At 44.8% G+C, this 18,711-nt stretch overlaps 1 protein-coding gene across 1 annotated transcript in view; it reads left to right on the plus strand.

Moving 5' to 3' along the window:
- Positions 1–13,930, plus strand: part of LOC124277864 (polyadenylate-binding protein 8-like) — a 73,584-nt gene extending 59,654 nt beyond the window's left edge. Inside the window, exons 17-19 of the mRNA XM_046713580.1 lie at positions 3,685–3,703; positions 11,139–11,371; positions 12,059–13,930. Coding sequence (XP_046569536.1) covers positions 3,685–3,703; positions 11,139–11,371; positions 12,059–12,115 — 309 coding nt within the window. The 3' untranslated portion in view covers positions 12,116–13,930. The remainder of the gene's footprint in view (positions 1–3,684; positions 3,704–11,138; positions 11,372–12,058) is intronic.
- Positions 13,931–18,711: the final 4,781 nt, after the last annotated feature.

An 18,711-nucleotide genomic window follows, 5' to 3' on the forward strand; every position in this document is an offset into this window, starting at 1 on the left:
ACAAACAATTTTGGAATACTCGTTTGCTTTAACAATAGTTTTCACAAGGTTGGTTTTGTCTGTTAGTAAGTAGGGCTTCCACGGGTACTCGAGTACTCGAGGACGAGTCGGGTCTAGCTGGACTCGAGTCCATTTTCAAGGCCTCGAGGACTCGAAAAAGGGAAGATAACTCGGATTATTTGACGTTGACAGACTGTCTGCCATTTGCTTATCATGAGCGGCCATTAACGTCTAATATTAAGATAAGATATAACTTTATTATCCCGGAGGAAATTCTTATACATCCAAACTGTCTCAAAATGAATATATACACAGTTCACAAAAATATACACAATAATTACATGCTCAAAACGAATGCTATTTATAAATAAAACTGACATGATATAATTCAATTAACCACATAGGTAAAGAGGCTGAATAATTCTAGTTCTAATCACATGATGGTGATTCAAAATATTTGTTGCATTCACGAATACTTGATGGTATGAAAGACTGTCCAGCTCTGTTTGTTTTGAGGGAAGGTAATCGTCAGCAGCGTCCAGAAGGAAGTAGTTCAAAATGTTGAGATCAAGTATATCAACTATCAAATCTAATTTTAGCTCCCTTTTTGACAATATGGCGCTCATAGATAAAGGGAGTACACTCCAAAAGACACTCCAGAAATTTTGCAAGCAGTATTAACAAAATTGAAAAATTTGTTTCTGTTGCGATGAGACAGATCCCCATACCAACATAGAAAATTGTAGGCCAACACACTTTGAATAAAGGTTTGATAAAAAACTGTCATTACGGTTTAGTCAATGCCTTGACGATAATAATGTTCAGAATCAGAAATTATCAGGTATACAAAACGAAGAGTACGGATGAAGGAACACAGCCATGTGGAGCTCCAGTAGAGGTTGAGAGAAAAGAAAATTGATAGCCATTGACACTGACATACTGAGTTCTATGTACCCTGAATTCTTTAACCCATCTGATGATGTTTTTATTAACACCTAGATTAAATAGTTTACTCCTCACTCGGTGTGGCTGTATGGTATTAGTTGCTACAAGTCTGCAGATGAGAGTAAATATTATACATGGTTTGAGTTTTCACTTTTTAAAATGATTAGGTAACTATCTTGATAGACAATTGATAGACATGGAGAAAGATAAAAAAATCAAATATATGATCTTGATCTGGATAGTGAAAAGAGCAAAATAACCAAATGCCGCCTGTGCGGTATCTCACTGCGTTTTGCAGGCAGTACAAGAAGTACGAAGAAAAAAAATGTTTGTCAAGTAAACATCCAAATACTGATTCTGACCAGTAGGAAATGTTAGTCACACGACGATATGCAGTCGGAAAGAAGTAAGTGTTCACTTGTGTGATCGGAACACATGTCATGCCGGTTACGCTATCGTTTGCTTGAAAGGTATGAATTTCGAGTACTCGGGTCCGAGTCGAGTCTCACCCCTCGAGTACTCGAGTCCAAAAAAATGGACTCGTTGAAGCCCTATTAGTAAGTGCTACATTTCATAAGCACTGCCAGCTCGGTCCAAGTCATGATTGAGTTTTTCTTAAGGACTCGATGAAATTTTTTTCCCTAACATACTAGTCATCCGTTAGAGATGCAAATGCATTTTGTGCAGTTGGAAAAAAACTTGAAGGAACTATATGTTTTTTCTTTATTTTTTTGTGCATTAACAAACATAACCAGGAAATGATGCTAACAATGTATTTTCAATGATTGATCAGTTGTAATGAACCAATCATCAATTATGAGATTTGAACCAATGTCCCCTAACTACCAGGATCTAATTGTGAATGCAGTTGTGTAGAGTTATGTCCCCTAACTACCAGGATCTAATTGTGAATCCAGTTGTGTAGAGTTATGTCCCCTGACTACCAGGATCTGATTGTCAGAGTCAGTTGTGTAGAGTTATGTCTCCTGATTACCAGGATCTGATTGTTAAGTCAGTTGTGTAGAGTTATGTCCTTTGCCTGACTCGCTTTGAGGAGGGATCTGATTGTCAAGTCAGTTGTGTAGAGTTATGTCCCCTGACTCCCAGGATCTGATTGCCAAGTCAGTTGTGTAGAGTTATGTCCCCTGACTACCAGGATCTGATCGTCAAGTCAGTTGTATAGAGTTATGTCCCATGACTCCCAGGATCTGATCGTCAAGGCAGTTGTGTAGAGTTATGTCCCCTGACTCCCAGGATCTGATTGTCAAGGCAGTTGTGTAGAGTTATGTCCCCAGACTCCCAGGATCTAATTGTCAAGGCAGTTGTGTAGAGTTATGTCCCAAGACTGCCAGGATCTGATTGTCAAGTCAGTTGTGTAGAGTTATGTCCCCTGACTCCCAGGATCTGATCGTCAAGTCAGTTGTGTAGAGTTATGTCCCCTGACTACGAGGATCTGATTGTCAAGTCAGTTGTGTAGAGTTATGTCCCCTGACTACCAGGATCTGATCGTCAAGTCAGTTGTGTAGAGTTATGTCCCATGACTCCCAGGATCTGCTTGTCAAGTCAGTTGTGTAGAGTTCTGTCCCCTGACTACGAGGATCTGATCGTCAAGTCAGTTGTGTAGAGTTATGTCCCCTGACTATGAGGATCTGATTGTCAAGTCAGTTGTGTAGAGTTATGTCCCATGACTACAAGGATCTGATTGTCAAGTCAGTTGTGTAGAGTTATGTCCCCTGACTACCAGGATCTGATTGTCAAGTCAGTTGTGTAGAGTTATGTCCCATGACTCCCAGGATCTGATTGTCAAGGCAGTTGTGTAGAGTTATGTCCCAAGACTGCCAGGATCTGATTGTCAAGGCAGTTGTGTAGAGTTATGTCCCCTGACTCCCAGGATCTGATTGTCAAGTCAGTTGTGTAGAGTTATGTCCCCTGACTACCAGGGTCTGATTGTCCAGTCAGTTTTGTAGAGTTATGTCCCAAGACTTCCAGGATCTGATTGTCAAGTCAGTTGTGTAGAGTTATGTCCCAAGACTGCCAGGATCTGATTGTCAAGTCAGTTGTGTAGAGTTATGTCCCAAGACTTCCAGGATCTGATTGTCAATTCAGTTGTGTAGAGTTATGTCCCAAGACTGCCAGGATCTGATTGTCCAGTCATTCATGTATGCCTTGCTGTTTACTTACTGTGTTTGTTTTCACTTCATTCGCATTACCATACAGATCACTGTCGTCATTGATTAATAATCACAATATTTCTTGACTCCTTTTCAAGAGGCAAGATGAATGTCGTCTTTGTTACTTTGTCAGGCCAGACCAAATCTATTTCTTGTTTTACGGATGTTTGTCCTCAGAAAATCTACAGGCAGGAGGGGGGCAAAATAAGATATAAATGATCAGTCAAAGTAAGCGAGGAATTTTTTTTCGTCTTCCTTGTTCTTGAAGACTGACTGACTGCAATATTCCATCAACATCACAGCGGGGGACACCAGAAATGGCCTTCAAACATGTGGGGATTCGAACCCTGGTCTTCGGCATGACGAGCCAACACTTTAACCATTAGGCTACCCCACCGCCCCTATTCTTGAAGAAATAGGACCGACAGGTCCATAAAACAAGAAATACAATAGGTCTGGCCTGAGCAAAATATGATGTAATATAAAAATAGGTATTACAAAATGACAGCTTGCAAGATAAAAGACAAAATTTGAATCCATTTTTATGTCTTATGTCTCCATATTTCAGGGTGGAGAAGATAGAAGAGGTAAGAGAATTATATTTTGGGTTATTTTCATGTTGATATCTCTGAGTATTTGGGGCCAGACGAAAATATGTTATTGCTCACTATAGCTGCGGCAACATCCAATTTCAGGCCGACCTGTCATGTACTTTCTCTGTTTAATGACCAACAGGAAGTTGATATTAGCCAATCAGAAAGCGGCTTACTGTTGTAGGAAAGTACATGTACTTCCCATGGGCTATGGGATGTCTGCAGTTGTAGATGCGTATCCCTCTGTCATTTGGAATGCAGCTTTCAATGTTCTGATTGGCCATTTAGATGTCACATACTATCTTTACTGAATTATTATACTTATATATTTTTCCAGCAGCCATTGCGACTTGTCTGTTCATACTCAAAAGGTGTTACTATCAAAACAAAATTATATTGCAAGAGTATGTATCTTCAGTTTTTACACCAACAGTTTTTCCACTGTCACTACAGCGTTCAAAATATGTTGACCGTTAAGGCTCTTAGTTCGCTTGGTTTAAGTCACTGCCTCTGACCGTAGATTCAGTCTTCCCACCATGGATCAATGGTTAGCTGAGGCATAATTCAATACATGTCATTTTAAGCAAAGTTATTCTTTTGGCAGAGTTTCCTCCTCCATCTGTTGCATAATATTGTCATAAATATTTTCTCCATTTTGGCTCTGATCACACAAAACTAATCGTCAAAATTTTGAGACAAAAACATTCCACTGTCAAGTTCACACTAGGGCTATTAATGTAATATATTTTAGAAATAGTGTAATGTTGTTTTTCAGTGATGTTGCAGTCCAAAATTTGGATGTAACATTTGCTGTGATATTGGTGTAATGTGACAGTTATACAACTGTGACATTACTGTGATGTGGCAGTTATGCAACTGTGATGTGGCAGTTATGCAACTGTGACATTACTGTGATGTGGCAGTTATACAACTGTGGCATTGCTGTGGTGGGGCAGTTATGCAACTGTGACATTACTGTGATGTGGCAGTTAAACAGCCGTGATATTGTTGTAAAGGGACAGTTATACAACTTAACCAAACCTGCAGAGGTTTTCAATTCTTTGAAGAGAGTCGTCCTTGGGGTACATATTATGCATTTTCCGGCTGAAAAATGTCCTGTGACAGTTGTATCAATGTTTTTTGAATAAAAAGATTGTACAATAAATAAACTCTTTTATTTATTATACGGACCCTACCTCACGGAGTTACCTCCCTTAGCGCATGCGCACCAACTGGGTAGGCTCCTCGACCCGTATCATCATTCCTTCTGCTGAATTCTTATCAGTGAACAGAATTGCGGGGAGGTGGGAAGGCCCTACCCCAAGGACGACTCTCTTCAAAGAATTGAAAACCTCTGCAGGTTTGGTTAATTCTTTTTCAGAGAGATCGTCCTTGGGGTACATATTATGCATAATCACAGACTCCCAAAGACCGGAGGCCAGGGAGGAGGGAATTCTGTCCAAGCACACTCAAAATATAGCGATCAGATCATGGAAAAAAAAAAAAATTGAACAGGCCATAACACTCACCTGTCACTGACCCAGTTTCGGCTTCCTCACGAGGCATTATGGGAGGGGAACTGACAGGGAGGATTTGTGCTCAAAGACGACCTCTAGCATAATGAGACATTGCACGAGTGCTTAATATCAACGAAATCCGACCCACTAAGTGGCTTCTTTCATGAGAGCACCGTAGGGGGAAAACAAAAATACCACTCACTAACGATACAGTAACTCCGTAGAGAATCGAAAGGGGGTACAGGTTCTCTGAGTGCTCATATTAGCAGACATGTCAATAATGGAATCTTATTGTACAGTAGCGTCAAAACAAACCAATAAACCAAGACTCACTCGGTCAGGGTGGCAGGACACTGTCCACTGGAGAGAACAGTACGGCCAAAGTTTGCACGACACGGAATGCGATCGAGCTGATAATGGCGATAAACGCGCTTGGCGGGCTCCAAATAGCGCAGAGCAGATCTCTTCAATGGGGAGTGCCGATGCAAAAGCTTTTGATGCGGCTACTGCCCTGACCGAAAGTGAGCCTTCAACCCCTCAGGGGAGGCTTGCCCTTAGCCTGATAAGCGGCACAAATATAGACGATACTAGCCAGCGAGACAAAGTCTGCTTGCTGCGGCTTGGCAGACCAGCCTTCCCACCACCGTAATAACAGAACAGCTGGGTACCCGTCACGGATCCCCTGCGTTAGCTTGATATAGACTTTGAGCGCCTTCACGGACATCCAACGGGTGAGTGCTCGTAGGAGTGGTCCCCGTGGAAGGCTGGGTAAGAGTAGGAAGTTCGATAGGAGCTGTCACATGGAAATGATCGACCTTCGGTCGGTAAGTATCTGGGAGGCTTAATACTGACACGATCCGTGTGAAACACAGTCAGCGCCGGTCGGACGACATAGCATGTAAATCGCCACTCTTCGACCAGATGTTACCGCCACCAGAAAACAGCTTTCCAGGTCAACAACTGAATGGAAATAGCCGATAGGTGTGAGAAAGTGGGACCGACAGCCAATCGAAAGCACGCGATCGACAAATCCCAAGGTGGACTGGTTCGCCTGAGAGCAGGTCGAATCCGCCCAGCGCCAGCTAGAAAGCTGCCACGAGAGGGTGCTGCCCCAGAAGAGCACCATCGACAGGGGTGTGAAAAGTGGAAATAGCGGTGGAGTAGCCGCGAATGGTCGGCCGCCAGGCCTTCTTCCAAACGAGCTTGCAAAACTCCAATACTGGGACTAAATCCGCGAGAAAAGGGATCTGCAATCCCTTATCTGAACACCAGCGCCGATAGCGGGACCACCTATCCTCGTACTGAACGCTTGTCGAATCCCACCGAAGCCAGAATTGTGTCTGCAACTGCTGCAGGAATTCAGCGTGCCTCGAGGTTAGACCTGACAGAGGCCAAGCCACCCACTGAATCCGTGGATTTGGGTGGGAAGCTCCGCTCTGAGTGAGAATGTCCGATTACGCAAAGGTAATAGAACAGGAGGCTGAGCCAGAAACCTGAGAATTACCGGAAACCAGCTCTGTGACGCCAAAGCGGTGCCAGTAGCACAAGTAGCCGAGCTGGCTGGGTGGACAGCTGTGAAAGGACACGGGAATGAGTGGTAACGGCGGAACGCCCCAGAGCACTTTGCCCGTCCCATCCAGCAGGAAGGCGCCGGCAGCCAACGCCCCTGGGTCCGGTATCCGAGCAGAACACGGGTGTCTGATGCGTCCGCCGACGCAAACAGATCCACCTCGAACGACCGCACAACTGGGAGATTACTGTGAATATCTGCCTGTCGAGCATCCACTTCGTCGCGGGGCCAGGATCCGCGCGAGCGCGCGCATCTGCTCGCGACGCTTCTCCAGCCCCGGAGATAAACAGGGAGTACCTGACAATCGTACTGGTCGCTCCAGAGGAGAAAGTCCCACGCTTCCCCGGAGGAGCGCTGGGGACACCGTGCCTCCCTGCTTCAGGATGTACGACATGGCCGCCTGGTTGTCTAACTGAAGACGGACTACCTGGCCACGGACATGCTCTCTGAAGCGCTCGAATACCAACCGCACAGCTCTCAGCTCCAACACGTTGATGTGAAGGTGAGCTTCGCTTCGACCAGAGTCCGGAAGCCGACAGACTGCCCAGAACGCCCCCAGCCCGTGAGGGGACGATCTGTTTGAACTGTGAGAGCTGGCGTCGGATTTCCAAGGGGAACCCCTGGTGAGATTCCCCGACATTTGTCCACCACTGAAGGTGAGGTGTCAACCACTTTCGGGGACTGTGAGACTGCGCCCCAGATCCTCCGTGTGAGTCCACAGCCGAGCCAAAGCTTGCTGTATGGGGCGATCTCAACCAACAGCGCCCGCCACACTACAGAGATCGCCGCCATATGGCCCAGTAGACGGAGCCAAGTCCGCCTGGTGCCTGGGGCTGGGAGAGGAATGAAGATACCATCTCCGAACTCTGGTGACCCGGTCGGGCGACAAGGAAACGAGATCCTTGTTTGTTTGGAATCGCGCCCAAGAAAAACCAAGTCCTGGGTGGGTACCAGGTCGGATTTCTTGAGGTTGATGATCCACCCCAGTCGAAGTTAGAATGTCTATCACTGTGTGAGTAGCATCTTGACTTCGCTGGCTGTGTTAGTGCTCCGAGCAACCAGTCGCCTAGGTAAGGGTAACAACGCCTTCCTTGCTTGGCGAGCTAGGGTAGCTGGGACTAACATGAGCTTGGTGAACACCCTTGGGGCAGTCGATATGCGGGGGAGCACCCTGAATTGGTAATACATCCCGCCGTAAGAGAACCGGAAGGTACTGCTTGAACGAGGGATGTATGGGTACATGCAGATATCGCATCCTTTAGGTCGATTGACGTGAGCCAATCGCCGGGCTGAACAGATGAGATCACCGAAAGCGCAGTGTCTCCATCTTGAAGGATGGTACTTCGAGCATCGCGATTCAACCCCTTGAGGTTGAGAATCGGACGAACCCGCCGTCTTTCTTCGGACGAGGAAGTACGTGGAATAAAATCCCGCCTGTTCCTCTCCGGTGGAATAAAAGCTCGATTGCGGACTTGTCCAGCAGAGCCTGAACTTCGTCGCATAATATGTCCGCCCTGGCTTGACATGACGGCACCGGAGTGCGACGTATGCCGTGAAGTCGGGCGGACCTCGCCTTCCACAGTGGGAGATGGCCTATGCTGACCGTGGCCAGCACCTGCGTTGTTGGTAGCCTTCTCCCATTCCGGCAGGAATAGAGAGAGGCTGCCTCCCACTGGGATATGGGGTAGGAGCGGCGTCGTGGACCCGAGTAGCGAGCTGACTGGGCGTGACACACGGCTTGAGCGGCAGCCTGATGGGTTAACGGAGGTCGGGCAGACCTCCCCAGCGCGCGCGCGGCTGGGAGCTAGTCGAGGACTGCTCCTTGCCCTACCCTTGGCGGACCTATGCCTCCGCCCTACCTACCAAGCGGCGAAGCCAGCCGGCAGACTCGGGTGTAGGCTGCACCCCGGGCGGAGGAAGGTGGCGGGGCGCTGGGGCGAGACACCCGCGGTGCTCCAACAAGGCCTTAGAATCCTTGAAGGAGGTAGCTGCAGCGGCAGCCTCCCCGTATGACCTGCTGGGCTCCGGGAAAGAGGGTCGCTCCCAGACGGAAAGGGAGAGCCAGCAAGGTCTGCTGTGTTGCTGCCGAGTACCTAGACGCCGACAGCCACAGCCGGCGCATCCCCATGACTGCGCACATCACCGCCGACGCAGCAGACCGCAAAGAGTCGCGAGGTGAGCCTGAACTTCCGAAAGCTGACGGAGTAGCACGACATGCGCGCGACATCGCGCCAGCATGCCCCTCCGCCTCCAGGGCCGACCTCTGTATCAAGGAGAGAGGTAGGCCTCATGGACCACCACCGCACCTGCTGCATCGCTGCGTTCGGTGAACCTCCTCGTGGGTCCGGTACGCGCGTCGCAGGGGATGCCAGCGGGGCAAAGGTGGAGTTAGGGCGCCCTTGCCGAGCAGCCGGAGCTGCTCCGAGGAAGCCGAGCCTCCCAGGGCGACGGAAGTGAAAACACATTCGTCAAACGATCGGGTACTACGAACAGGGAATCCTCCCCAAGCTGGTAGCGCGACGAAGTTCAGGTAAGTCAAACCTGACTCGGGCACCAGACAAGAGGGATCGACCACGTCCGAGACCAACGATGGCAGAATGCGAGGAGCTGCGTCTGTGAGGGTTGCCTAGGGGCAAACGCCTCACCAGGCAAGCGGAACTCAGTCGAGTCCACGCAACCAGCAGGCACCGCTGCCTGGGTAGGCCCTCGGCAATTCTCTGCCGACCTCCCGCAAAGGCGAAGCAAAGCGGAAGCCGCCGTCATGCTCCTCGACCTCCCCGAGCTCCATTGCCTCGGCGTCCGAGCCGAAGTCAGAGGCTGGGTCTCCTCCGTAAGAGGACCCTAACCCCGACCCGGTGGACTGCCTAGCTGGGAACCACAGGAAGGGAGGAACAGACCGACTGCTCCACGCCAGCGCCAGCCGGCGTGCGTGGACCCGGTCCCAGTGACGCTGGAGGCAGGCCAGGCAGAACTGGTGCCTCCGCTCTCATGGGGCCGGGTGTGCGCAAGGACCGGAATACCAGGAATACTCAACGGGCCTCGCGCCTTGAGCTCCGAGAGGGGGACTGGGAGCACCTCTCCTCTCCGAGCAGCCCGAGGGCGTCCGGATCCGGGCCAGAGGCAGCGGATGCGACAGACGCCTCAAGGCTGAGGGGATCGAGCCGAGCCCGGCGATCCCACCCCGGACTCTCCCCCGTCCGAGTGGGTGAGGAACTCCTGCCGGAGACCTCCAACCGACTCACGAACGAAGGACTCTCATCGAGTCCATCTGCTGCTGAAACATAGACTCCATCAGTGACATGTCAAAACCACTTTCGAAGTGGCAGGAGAGGGGAAGGGCCACGGATTTTTCCCTTTTTTGATACACGTTTGGACTTTGACGGGGGAACCTGCATCAGGTCCCTTCCCGCCTCACGCATTTCGCGGTAGAACAATGTGTCGGCAGCCCGCCTCTTCTGGGCCCGGGGGGAAAAGGCCAGACAAATAGCACAGGAGTCTGCTTCATGGCCTGTCTTCTCTAGACAGGCCACGCAACTGGAATGACTGTCGGCCCGGGGGATACTCCCCCCACAGACCGAGCAGCATGAAAAAGCCTGAAACAAACACGCAAACATGTTAGGTAACGGCAGCCAGCAGCATATAAACACGTAGAAAACATTGAAAAACTACGTGAAGGTTACCACGGAAAGTAATAGTTGGTTTTAAAACGCAATATTACGACCACGCGGCACGCTAAACTTCCCGCCATGGCAGCGCAATACTTGCGTAAACCACGGGAAAGTTCGCGTATTAGAATTAATACAAAGTCACAATTATGAAACAACCAACTGTAAAGCTTTACTGTTCTTGTTTTAGACAAATAAAGACCAAACATACAGGTGGTGTCTCAGACATATTCTTTAACAGCGCCGTACGGCTCATGAATGGGTTAACTCGTTTCAAAGGTAACACGTCTGTTCACGGCCGTGACAGCAGAAGGAATGATGATACGGGTCTAGGAGCCTACCCAGTTGGTGCGCATGCGCTAAGGGAGGTAACTCCGTGAGGTAGGGTCCGTATAATAAATAAAAGAGTTTATTTATTGTACAATCTTTTTATTCAAAAAACATTGATACAACTGTCACAGGACATTTTTCAGCCGGAAAATGCATAATATGTACCCCAAGGACGATCTCTGTGAAAAAGAATGTGATATTGCTGTAAAGTGATGATGTGACGTTAAATACTAACTCATTCACTCACTGTAAAGTGACAGTTATACAGATGTGATATTACTGTGATATATTGTGGCAATGTGGCTGTTGCACAGCTTTGACCATGCTTTAATATTGCTGTTTTACAGGTTTACCTGCCAGAGCAGCCAGTCCTCCCAGACAGGACAGCCATGCTGGTCCTCCCAAACACAGCAGACGTGCCGGTCCTCCCAAACACAGCAGACGTGCCGGTCATCCCAAACACAGCAGACGTGCCGGTCGTTCCAGACACAAGAGACGTGGTAATCATCCCAGGTTTGACAGACGTGGCAATCCTCCCAGACACACTGGTCCCGACAGAGATGATGGTCTCGACTATCCTGTGAGTCACTTGGTCTTTTCTCTCACCGATTCTAGGTTTGTGTTGACATTTAAAGTTGTCATTCTACATGTCTTGTATATTCAATATTCATTGTGAACAGTAGACAGAAGGAAGGTCACATTCCATAATATTATAACCGACTGACAAGTGAAAGTTTACATTTGTTATTGGGTGGTTGGCTAGCCTTGTGGTTCAAGCATTCGCTCATGACAGGGTTAAATTCCCTACATTGACACACTTGTGTGCAGGATTGTATGGTACAGGGTGTCGTTGTACAAAGCGATCTTAGCACAAAGGTTATCATAACTTCCATTCCTTTACATCGACTTAATATAGCCTTAGCACTAAGGTTGTTTTGTACAACGGCACCCAGGAAATTTTCTTTTGACAGAATCATGAAAGTCAACAGGATTTGATTGTAAATGATCAAATGATTCAATTTGTGTGGTTTATTTCAATCAAATCATGGTGGTTCAGGAACTTGTACAGATTTATTTCCGTTGACTACCAGGACCAGAGTGTCAACTCTGTTGTCACATTGTTCACTCCCCTTTTCTTTCTTGTATATTCAGTATTCAGTGTTAACAGTAGACAAAAGAAAGTTCATACTCAATAACAAATAACGCTGATATATGTCACACCCATACACTAAACACCAATAACCTCATTTTGATTTTTTTATTTCAGCAATGTGAAGCTGAATTTGAATTTGATGATGGTTGTGTATCTTCCTGGAACTGCTGAGAACATCACTGACGGTGGTTGCAGAACAACCTGGCTTACAACATTTCAAGTGAACTCTGTCCCTTTTTTGTGCTCTTAACCCTAAACTTGTGACCTAGATGGATTAAGTGTCTATCCCCCATTGAATTTGGAATGAACTGGATGTTAACCTGTACGTTTGCCATTTTGCAATGAGGGAACCATGTCTACATTCTTTATATATAGGCACAGTGATAGAAATAATTGTTTGAATAAGTTTTACTGAATTCAACTAATATAATTTGAGTTCACTCAAATTAGTTATTAGTTATTAAAAATCAAGTTCACTCAAAACAAATTGGTGCCTCGAAATTAGTGAGTTTGAACTCAGTCTGGCAAACGCTCATGTGCCCCAAATGAGACTATGGTTGAGACTTTGTTTCAAGTCATGGACCTCTTTAATTTTGATCCTTGATTTACAAATGCCATATCCACTGGAATCTGATCTGTTATGGTGTGATTGAAATACTTTTCAAACTCCAGTGCACCTTCTTTCTTCTTTTTTTAATCTAGTCTTTTAGTGAAGATTCTGGTTGCTAACACAAGTGGGTGTACTCAAAGGTAGACAACTCTGACTGCCTCATTAAATGTGAAGTTATCTCCCTTAGGACAGTCCGAAAATCATATTTCCAAAGGCTGGAAAACAGTTGTTACATTGCAAGTATTCGACCATTCTTTTTTTTTACATGCTGCTTTCAACACACGAAGAAATAGTTTTGCATGTTTGTGTTGTCATGTGTTTCCTTTTAGACTGTAATAATTCTATGAGCCTCGTCATATGTTGAAATGTTTTGTTGTATTAAATGATTGCTGCCTTCATGGCTGCTAAAATTGAATCTGCATTTTTGAGAGCTGAAAAAAGGAAGTACCCATTCATGTCTCCTTTTCCACCTCTCAGGATGTAGAGTATTACTTCAGTGCACACTCTTCCGTCTTTCAGTCAAGATTATGGTTGCTAACACAAGTGGGTGTACTAAAGGTAGACAACTCTGATTGTCTCATTAAATGGGAATTTATCTCCCTTAGGACAGTCCCCAAAATTGTATGTCCAAAGGCTGGAAAGGAGTTGCTGTATTGCAAGTGTTTTGAGTGATTGTGACCATTCTTTTTCTTTTACATGCTGCTTTCAACACACAAAGGAATAGTACTGCATTTTTGTGTTGTCATGTGTTTCCTTACAGACTGTAAACATGCTATGAACCTCGTCGTATGTTGAAATGTTTTGTTGTTTTAAATGATTGCTGCCTTCTTGGTTGTTATTATTGAATCTGGTGGGGTTTTTTGAAAGCTGGAAACCTTTCTCTTTGTTGATTTTCAAGATTTTAACAACTAGGTCTGTGGACATTCTGGAGAAATGTGAAAGCATAAATACTCAGTTTCTTTTGAGGATTTTGTTTATTGAAAGAAAACTAAAACAGCTTACGTTTTGTGCATTGTTTTGGCTTCCATGATCTAGTTAATGAGGCTTCTGTCTGGAGAGCAGTTTTAGTTTCTTTTAAAACTGAACAGACAAATTTCTTACACTGTTATTTATTCATATTGATATGCAACAACCTGGGAAGGAGTAAGCGTGGGGGGTTTGTTCTGTGTGTTAAGTGTATTCTGTAATCTCCCCTGGAGATCTCTGTTCTGGATGTCCGATATACTGAATGAGATGAGAATTCTGCATATATATATTTAGTGGGAAGACTATAAAAAGGATGATGTGTTCATTCTTCTTTTTTATGTCAACATTTGTTTACATGGATCAATAAGATGTATTCTTCTGCACCCAAATAAAATGTTTGGAAATTCAAAGCATTAAAATTGTTGTCATTTTCATCTGTGAAACATCTAACAAATGTTGATAAATATTTTTCTTTTATCTTTGAGTTGATTATGCATAGATATGAAAGTTCAAGTGAATTTACCTCAGTTCTGCCTGGGAGGTATTTTAATGTCACACTCAACAATATGTTCAATAGTGACAAAGCAGGCAGATCTTTCATTAACATACTTGTTGGAAATTGATGCTACAATTAAACATTCATAGATTCAGTTATATACTTATTAAGAATCTGGAAATCCCAAAGTGAGGCAACTGGAAACCTTTTTTAACTGGAGTAAAACCCATGTGTAGTGAGCTATTAAAACTATTAAATAGAATAGCCCACATTTGGGATTCAAACTTATGTTCCGTGGATTCGGACAAGGATAAGGGACTCTACACAGTCTACGTTTTTTTCTATACCCTGTGGTATGAATAAAGTTGCAGTACTAGAGTTGGAATGGCCATCACATTGTATGGTCATCTTGGTGTTATGGATCATGGATTATGTACTGTAAAGGTGCAGGCATTGTAAACAGATACATATTTCATAAACACAGGCACTGTAAACATGCAAGCACTGTAAACTGATACATTTGTTCTAAACATGCAGGCGATGTAAACAGATGTGTGCTGCAAACACACAGGCACTGTAAACAGATACATGTGTTCTAAACATGCAGGCGCTGTAAACAGATGTGTCAAAAACGCACAGGCTTTAAACAGACGTGCTGTAAACATGCAGGCGATGTAAACAGACGTGCTGCAAACACACAGGTACTGTAAACATACAAGCACTGTCAGTGTGCGAGATAGCAACTGGCCCGCTTGCCCATATGTAGTAAAACTCCAGTGGGGCCAGTAAATTTCCACACTTACTGTCCCGACTGACTTTTCAGGGGGGTCATTTTGTAAATATATCACTCTCTCCGACTTCTTAATTTATAATACACTTTTAAATCATGCAACATTATGGCCTGATAAAAATGTTCATCATATTAGTAACTTGATGATGAAATCGGTGTCATGCCCACAATATCTTATTATCTTATATTTTTGTTATCTTTTGCTTAGTTTCTACATTCCAATTTCGGGCTTGTGAATTATTTTGTGGGCCAGTAACTTTCAGGCATATCTAGCCCGACTGGTTAACATAATTTGGTAACTTTCGCACACTGGACACTGAAACCAGATGTGTGCTGCAAACACACATTCACTGAAAATATGCAAGGACTGTAAACAGATTCATGTGTTTTAAACATGCAGGTGCTGTAAACATAAGTGTCTTCAGGGAGACTATATAAGGTAGAGTATCCCAGGTGTCATAAACGCACGCATCCTGACGAGGGGCACCACGCAGAAGGATTTTATTGTCCATAGAGAGAGACGTCACGTTGACAGTACACGGATGATCACACGTGACGTGTGACTCAACTGTATTTAAAGCTTGAAAAAGAAAATTGGATGAATACTGAAATTGAAGAAAGAATCAAAGCAATTAATTTTACCCCATTTAACCTCACTCCCCAAAATATTCTGTGTTGCTGATGTCTTATTTGTTGTTTTACGTTTTCCCGGATCCGCGATATTTTGATATTCTTGGCAAACGGACAAACATAATTTTGTAAAACAGGTGGTGCCCTTACACCAAATATCGATTAATTAATTGTAGACTTTGTTTAATCACCAAATGATATTGATTTAATTACACGATGAGCAAGGTGATTTCACATATACGGGATATATTTATAGGATATTTTTATTATAGGATATTTATATAGCGCACATATCCAGGCAACTGGTGCTTACTCAAGGCGCTGGTATTTTTTACCCCTCGATCACTGGATGTCAATTTCAACGGCACATCGTATTATCAATCTCAACTCCCTGGGGGGTATACAACTCTTGCAGCCACTAGGCGCACCGAGTTATTGTGGCTTTCTCATCCTAACGAGGTACCCATTCACAGCTGGGTGGACTGGGACACATAGTCACAGTACTTTGTCCATGTTTACTGCACGCTGCTGTACCCGCAACTAGGTGTTTGCACGTATTCATGTGGCCACCATCTGGTCATATACCAACGGATTCGTGGGTTCTTTTAAGTGCACAGGGTTGTGTACTGTACACTAGGGGTTGTGACAACACTGAAAGAGTCTGCACACAAAGTTGACTCCAAGGTTTTTACACCCGGTCACAGGTGGGTTCGATCCCGACACCTCAACCTCGCTGGATCACTAGCCTGGCGCCTTAGCCAGCTCGCCCACCGCGCCCACACAGTCACTTGGTAGGAAGCGGGAGCAAATCTAAAGAAGAAAAACATTTGTGAAAATGTTAAATTTATTTAACATAATTTAAAATATACTGAATACAGAAAGCGAACACCATACATACCTCAAAATCCAAGTCTTTGGTTCGCTTGGACGATCACCCTGGCGATGATAATTAATTTTCCGGGCTGCTTGGCTCAGAGGTGGCAGGGAGGGGCATGGGCAGCTGGGTTGACTCTCTGCTTTGTAGATTTCCTCAGCCATCAAGCCAGACGCCGATCATACTTACCTGATATATTTTATTTATTTCACAAAATGCAAACACTTTTCGGTTACATTAAAGTCATAATATCGATTTTCATCATCGAGGTTGAACTTTTCCCATTTTACTAACGTCTACGAATCCACCGTTCAATCCGCCTACGAATCCACCGGATTTCCACGTCTACGAACTAGTCTGGTCTACGAATTCACCTACAGCCATAATAACATGCAAACAACCACCTATGACCAGCCGTTGGTCGTATAACTGTAACAACTACAGAATATACCTACTGTAAGTATTCTGGAAATACAGCCTATTTTAATATGCAAAGGCTAGTGGAGAAATCGACTTGAATACTGTTTCAGTGATGACGTTGTGAAGCGAAAGACGCTAAAACAGATGATCATCATAGATATTTACAAGTCACCTATCGTACAAGCTATGGCACAAGATCATACTCAGGGTATTATGGGATTCGAACCCCAAATCAGCATATGCTGGCAGAGTAAGAAACGCAACTGAATCTGTACGTATAACAAACTTAGAAGGGAAATCAAGAAACACCACCTGTTTATTTTCACTCAAGTACCCTTTGTATGAAGGTGAGCTACAGAGACTATTTCTGTTCAGGACACCACGTTGTACCGTTGTACAGCATGTATTCCATGGTTAGAGTAAGGAGCTTCGGTAAAGATACGAATTGCAGGCAAGGGATAATAACACCACGTTTTACCTTTTCGTTCAAGGTGAACTGGGGCGGTGGGGTAGCCTAGTGGTTAAAGCGTTGGCTCGTCACGCCGAAGACCCGGGTTCGAATCCCCACATGGGTACAATGTGTGAAGCCCATTTCTGGTGTCCCCCGCCGTGATGTTGCTGGAATATTGCTAAAAGCGGCGTAAAACCAAACACAGTCAGTCAGTCAAGGTGAACTACAGAACCTATCTATTTACTGAATGTCATGGGATGATGCCTTTTACAGGTGTACTTCTACACCTCGTAATATGAATATCATTCAAAAAATTCTCAACGCTTTGAATACCGACTCGTGTCCTGGAATGCATTCATATTGGCATTTGAACATCAGAACTACTTCAAACAAGATCGATATAACGCCTTTTTGTCCAATTCCAACAGTATTTAACATTACTGATTCTGAAGAACTCTAAATTGATTTTGAGCTGTTTAGAAAAAATAAAAATGGTTACTGCAGTATGATTATTTGATGAAAACATATTCTAATGTTAATATTAACAGCTGTCCATGTCTAAATATGTTAATCCCGTGGATGCAGAGAGGTTTTTTTTACAAGTGAACGTTACGCGGGAATTTCGTTCGCGCGGCACTGGATCTACAGACATGTGGACTATTAAATTTCCTATCCGATGGGGTTAATTCATGTGAAACTGCTTAGGCAATGGTTTGAAATGCTGACGCTGTTAAATGTCATTTTCTCCGCTTTTTATCGTACACCCAAAAAGCACTGAGCGACGATGTTATATTTGACATCTTTAGGGACCGTTCATAATTTATGACTAGGGGGGGTGATGATGATATTTATGGAGAAGCATGTACAATGTGAATGACCCCCCCCAAAAAAAATTATGTACAAAATAAGTCCCCCCCATGCATGTCATGTACAAAATCAATGCCCCCATAATTTGTAAGCATAAGTTTAAACATGTGTTTATGTACAAAATTGCTGACCCCCTAGTACGTGTGTACAAAATTGCTGACCCCCAGCTCCCCAGAACAAAATGGGTGACCCCCTTAAATCATCATTTTTCTTTCTGTCACACACGCATAAATAAAAGATACAGGGGTCATTGTAACTCGGGTCTGTCCTAGAGAATTTACTGTCGATAAGCACTCTATATTTACACAAGGTTTTCCACGATTATCCCAACTATTCCAATACAAAGCTCCACGCTGGAACTGGATACGTTTTGTTAGTATCACAAATTATACTCATGCCAATAATGGTTGTCACCCTCCTCCCCACCCCAACCCCCACACCCACACCACACACCTCTCCAATTAAAAAAAAAAATTGAAGGGGGTGACAACCATTATTGGCATGAGTATATAAGAAATGATTAAGTCGTACATCGTGGTGGTGTGTGGTCCTGTGCGTAGAGCTCAAGTCACAATCAGTTGAATTTAGACAACGATGGGCGCGGAGAGGTCTTGGATGGGTGACGTGATTGGCAGCTTCATTCCTGACAGTTTCTAGGACTTC

This window comes from Haliotis rubra, unplaced genomic scaffold (genome assembly GCF_003918875.1).
Source record: "Haliotis rubra isolate DU_JTF1 unplaced genomic scaffold, ASM391887v1 Scf229, whole genome shotgun sequence".
Classification (NCBI taxonomy): domain Eukaryota; kingdom Metazoa; phylum Mollusca; class Gastropoda; order Lepetellida; family Haliotidae; genus Haliotis; species Haliotis rubra.